This window comes from Triticum urartu, chromosome 6 (genome assembly GCF_003073215.2).
Source record: "Triticum urartu cultivar G1812 chromosome 6, Tu2.1, whole genome shotgun sequence".
Taxonomy (NCBI): Eukaryota; Viridiplantae; Streptophyta; class Magnoliopsida; order Poales; family Poaceae; genus Triticum; species Triticum urartu.
In genome coordinates, this window is record NC_053027.1 from 18,617,892 (window position 1) to 18,623,341 (window position 5,450).

At 46.8% G+C, this 5,450-nt stretch overlaps 1 protein-coding gene across 1 annotated transcript; it reads right to left on the reverse strand.

Moving 5' to 3' along the window:
• Positions 1-1,396: 1,396 nt before the first annotated feature.
• Positions 1,397-2,255, reverse strand: LOC125516402. The gene is made up of 3 exons (XM_048681867.1): positions 2,166-2,255; positions 1,745-1,894; positions 1,397-1,498 (listed from the first exon to the last, which is right to left on the reverse strand). The coding sequence occupies exons 1-3, from the start codon at positions 2,238-2,240 to the stop codon at positions 1,397-1,399; spliced, it is 327 nt and encodes a 108-aa protein (XP_048537824.1). The 5' UTR covers positions 2,241-2,255.
• Between the last annotated feature and the right edge of the window lie 3,195 nt (positions 2,256-5,450).

Below are 5,450 nucleotides of genomic sequence, written 5' to 3' on the forward strand. Positions count from 1 at the left end.
ATTTATTCAGAAACATCCAAATGTTACATAGATAGAAAGATAGTCTCATAGATTACATCCAAATCTCACAAAAACTACCAAAACTCTCTCTCAAATTGACTTACAAATAGAAAGATAGATATCAAGATAGATAGCTAGATTCACATATCAGTCATAGCGCTCAAAGAAACGGACCCACTTGGCCCTAGTTGCTGGATGAGGAGCCATGACTGCCCTCATCCTTGCCCACCTAATGATCTCCATGAATGACCTTCCCCTGCCGCCAGTGAAAACCAGCTCTAGTTCTTCATCATTGCACTTCTCCAGTACCTTGTTGGAGAGTCGGCGGTTGAACTCCTCTTGCTGCTCATCCTGGGCCGCCTCTAGTGCCCTCTGCCTGTGCCTCCTCCTCCTCCTCCTCTGTGCTGCTGCTGTCCTAACCTCCACAGCCTCCCCCTCTTCCTCTATGACATCTCCCATGTCAGGATCCATCTGTAGGGTTTCCTTTGGCTGGCGGCTGGTGGAGTCACTGGGAAAGGGTGGGGGTGGGGAGGGGTTTATATTGAAATATGGATGGGGGGTTGGGTTTAGTAGGCCTAGGGTTGCATTTGGTCAGAGAGTAGTGGGCTAACAAATAACATATAAAAGATATAAGATCAAGTTGAACACTTAATAACATACAAGATCCATTTCCACAACTTAGTAGCATAAGAGATCCATTTCCACTACTTAATAGCATAGGAGATCCATTACAACACTTAATACCATAGGTGATCCATTACAACTTAACAACATAGGAAATAAGGTTCTTACACTAGGTTAAACTTCACATTCCCCCAAAATGTACACCCATAATCACTTGAAGTCATGCCAGGCCACATCCTTATATAAAGGCCTTTGGATGTACTTACTTCACCAACATATCACAGCAAGTTCAAGACTCAAGGATGGCCTTGATTTGCTCTAACTTCTCCTTGCTGCCATACCCTTCTTTCAGCAGCTCAGCAACAACAAGCTCAAGCTTTGCCTTCTCCTTCTTAAGAACATCTCTGTCAACTTCAACATCCTTCATAGCCTTCCTGGTGTTCTTGATGATATCAGCTTGGCTCTACAAAATGCACATCTTCTCTTTTGCAAGTTTGAGCTTTTCCATCTACACCTCCAACATGGCTTTCTCCTCTAGCTCCTTCTTCTTCTTCTCAAGTTCTTCCTCCTCCACTTGTTTCTGGTACACCTGCTTGTCCACCCTACCATCCTGCCAATCAAACATCTTGGATACATCATCAACAAGCTTAGTGTACTCAATGCAAAGCTTGTCATTTTCAGTCCTAAGCTTGGCCAACTCCCTTTTGTGTTCACTCTTAAACCTGGCCAACTCCTTCTCAAACTTCTCCTTGTCCTGTACCCTTCCAAAGTTCTACTCATGGAACATCTCCCATAGCTTGCACAAACATCTCTGAAGAACAGTTGGCCAAGGCCCATCAACCCACTCTACAACACCACAATTCACACCATTTTCCTGCATTTGTAAATGTGATAAGTTATTACAAAAGGACTAGTACCTTATTTCAATTCCATGATTAACTTGATAAACTTAAGATTCTAACTATTAATAACATAAATGAGATAGGATAAGTTATTACAATGCCATGATTAAGTTTCCAAAGCGACAAAAATACATATGTGTCTGTCATATCAAACAAACCACTGCATCATATCAAACATCACTGAACATCCATAGCAGAAAACTTAATTGGCATCTAACCTGGACTAGGCAGCCATAGAAACGCCTTCCTGTTACAGGCCCTTCAAAAGCAACACGCTTAATAGGCCTCAGTTGGTGCAGAATGCACTTGGGATGAGCAAGCTCAAGTTGGCCACAGAAAAGGGGCTCCACAGTGGTGTCTGGTTCCTCCTGCAACCATAATAACCAACAAACACTGGTTTCAATCTGCACTCAATACCAAATTCAACTTGCACTGTTCATTAAATCCCCAAGCATGAACCCTAACATTGTACAGAGATGAACCCTAGGTTACCTCAACCCTACAATCAAACCCCACCCTCACTAATCAAGAACAGTATCACACACACAACAACAACACTACACTAAGCAACATCCATGGCTGTAGCCTAAGCTACTAGCACCTAACCCTAACCCTAACCCTAGGTGGCAAAGAACTTACCATAAGTCCCATGTCCATGCTGACAACCTCACGCTCCTCCTCCGAGCTGGTTTCCTCGTCGTTCCAGGAAGGCATTGCGGCAAGGAGGTCGACGGCCACCGGCCTCGAAGACGGCGCATGGTGGCGAGCTCGTACTAGAGCAGGGGACTGAGAGCAGGGGAGTGAGCGAGCACGAGAGAGCGAGCGAGCGTGTGATCCCGACCGACCGAGCGGGTATATTTACCCCAGTTTCGACCGGGCCGGTTGGCTAACGGGCGTCAACTGCCGCGCCGTGAGCGCGCGTGGCCACGTGGGCTGACAGATGGGCCCAGGCGGTCAGAAAAAAGGTTAAATCGCTAGTCACCGCGGGTTTGGGTTTTGTGAAACAGCGGACCGCGCGTTTGGTAGCTTTCTGAGAAAATTTAAAAAGTGGTAGTTTTATGCTATTTACTCCTCCTCACCAATCGAACCCACCAAAGTAGGTTTCCCAGCGGAGCTTCTCATCACTGGCGGCGGGATGGGCGGCGCCGTGGCGGACGAGGGCCAGACCAGCGACGACCCTCGCGTAGATCCGGGCATCCTCGACCAACGGCGCCGTTCCTCTCCCCGTATGCTGCCGTCGCCACATGGCTTCCAGGAAATGGCCTCGCTGCCGATCCCCGATGAGCTCGTGGCGGAGATCTTCCTCCGGCTGCCCACGCTAGCCGACGTCATCCGCGCCTCTGGCGCCTGCGTCTCCTTCCGTCGCCTCATCGCCGGCCGCCCCTTCCTCCGGCGCTTCCGCAAGCTCCATGACCCTCCCCTCCTCGGCTTCCTCGCTCAAACCCGAGTCTTCTTCCCCGTAGTACCGCCTTCTCCTTCCGCGTCGGCAGCCCGCGCCGTCGCCCTTGCCGTCGACTTCTCCTTCTCCTTCCTACCCGGCCCCGCCCGCGAATGGAAGGTCCGGGACGCCCGCGGCGGCCGCGTCCTCCTCAGCAGATCTCCCTTCGATAGTTCTCTGGTGGTGTAAGGTCCGAATCAATCAGAAATCAAGGATTCGCTGAAATCTCTCTCGATCGATGCATATAATTGGGGAAATAGCGGATACAAGGAAGGTTTGCGAGAGAAGATACCCCGTCTTCCGTACGATAGCTAGGGTTCTACCTAATTCTAGAGATAGCGAATATTCGATACATGCCCGACCAAGCCTCGGAGCTGGACTTATAACCTGATCAGTTCCACCGCGGTGACCGCTGTAGTAACGGTTAGTTTACAGTAACTGCAGTTAAACAGATAAAACGGCGAAGATCGCATCTGAGCCGTCGATCTGCTCTGAACCGGTATCCTCGCATCTTGACCGTTCGTTATCTGAACTTCTGGTGTTCCTTCTTCTCTTCTTCAATAGGTGCGTGGTGCAGGTCCTGACAATGCCGCCGCCATGACAATCGCCTTGTCCTCGAGGCGAAAAAGTTTGTGACCAGGGAATGTCTTGTTGAGGAACGTAGCATCTTCCCACGTGGCATCATCTGGAGCCAAACTCTCCCATTGGACCAAGCATTGGCCGACTGGAGTCTTGTTCCTTTGGATCACTCTGTGGTCTAACACTGCCACAGGAATTGTCTTAACATACCCTTCCGGTGTAACTAGTGGCACATGGGGCAGTGCTATAGCCCTGTGACCAATGTGTTTTTTAGTTGGCTAATGTGAAACACAGGATGTATATTTGTTCCTTCCGGTAACTGTAGCTTGTAGGAAACTTGCCTAATTCGTTCCAGAATTTTGTAAGGGCCATAAAATTTTGACCTTAGCTTCAGAGATCCTCTCAAACCAAAAGCATTTTGTCTGTAGGGTTGTATTTTGAGAAATACTAAATCACCTACTTCCAGTTGCTTCTCTGTTCTCTTTTGGTCAGCAAAATGCTTGATTCCGCTTTGTGCATGTTCCAGGTTTGCCTTCAATCTTTGCATCATGTGCTCTCTTTCAGATACTGTTAGAGCTGCCTCTGGAGACAGTGGCTGTGTGACAGCAAATTCTCCAATATGAGGTGGTTTGTATCCATACAGTGCCTGGAATGGTGTGCATTTCAGTGAAGAATGGTAACTTGTGTTGTACCATAACTCTGCCAATGGCAGCCACTTCATCCACTTTTTGGGCTCCTGAAAAACCATTCCTCTTAGATAAGCTTCTAAACACTGATTGACCCTTTCTATCTGTCCATCTGTTTGTGGATGAGAAGCAGTGCTAAACCTGATCTGAACTCCAAAAGCTTGAAACAGCTCCTGATGTAAAGCACTAGTGAAGATTGAGTCTCTGTCAGACACAATACAGATAGGCAGGCCATGCAACTTAATCACATTATCCATAAGGGCTTCAAATACTGTCATCACTGTGTAAGGATGAGCCAATGGAATGAAATGTGAATATTTGGTTAATCTGTCCACCACCACTAGAATAACTTCCTTGCCCTGAGAATTTGAGAGAGCTGTAATGAAGTCCATTGTGATGTGTGACCAAGCCATGTCAGGAATAGGTAAGGGTTGCAGTAGCCCAGGAGGGTAAACATGTTCCACCTTATTGATTTGACATACAGGACATTGACTGACAAACACTTCAATGTCTTTCTTCATGTTTGGCCAGTAAAAGACTTTCTTGATTCTGTAATAAGTGGCTTTTACTCCTGAATGGCCCCCAATTGCTGAGTGAAAAGTGTGTAACAGCTCCTATCTGAAGTTAGTGGTTGCTCCCACATAGATTCTGTTTTTGTATTTTAACAGTCCATTGTGAGTAGTGAATTTTGGATTTTCCTCCACATCTATAGCCACTTTCTTTACAAGTTTGTCTGTGTCCTGATCTGCTTGGTAACTTTTCTTCACATCTTCAGTCCAAGCAGGTATGACCACAGTGATATTGTTGCACTGCATGTTTTGTACACTGTCTCTTCTGGAAAGTGCATCTGCCACTTTATTTTCTTTCCCTTTCTTATACTCAATGGTATAGTCATACTCCAAAAGTTTAAGGAGTAATTTGTGCTGGACTCCTTCAGTTAACCTCTGAGTAGTCATGTACTTTAAAGACTGTTGGTCTGTTTTTATGATCAAGGGATGTCCCCACACATAGTGTCTCCATTCATTAAGTGCTTCTAAAATGGCCATTGCTTCCTTCTCATAGATGGACTGGGCAGCAGACCTTGGCACTAAGCTTTTACTCAAAAAAGCAAGTGGTTTTCCTTGTTGCATTAAAACTGCTCCAATGCCTGTTGCACAAGCATCAGCCTCTATTGTGAAAGGCAGAGTGAAATCTGGTAAGGCCAAAACAGGGCAACTAGTC

Excerpts from the sequence above, each read along its gene's own strand:
- LOC125516402 (XM_048681867.1), bottom strand. The coding sequence starts at position 2,240 with ATGCCTTCCTGGAACGACGAGGAAACCAGCTCGGAGGAGGAGCGTGAG. Across the intron at positions 1,895-2,165 it reads GCATGGACATGGGACTTATG|GAGGAACCAGACACCACTGT; the intron begins GTAAGTTCTTTG and ends TTATGGTTGCAG. Across the intron at positions 1,499-1,744 it reads TCTATGGCTGCCTAGTCCAG|GAAAATGGTGTGAATTGTGG; the intron begins GTTAGATGCCAA and ends TTACAAATGCAG.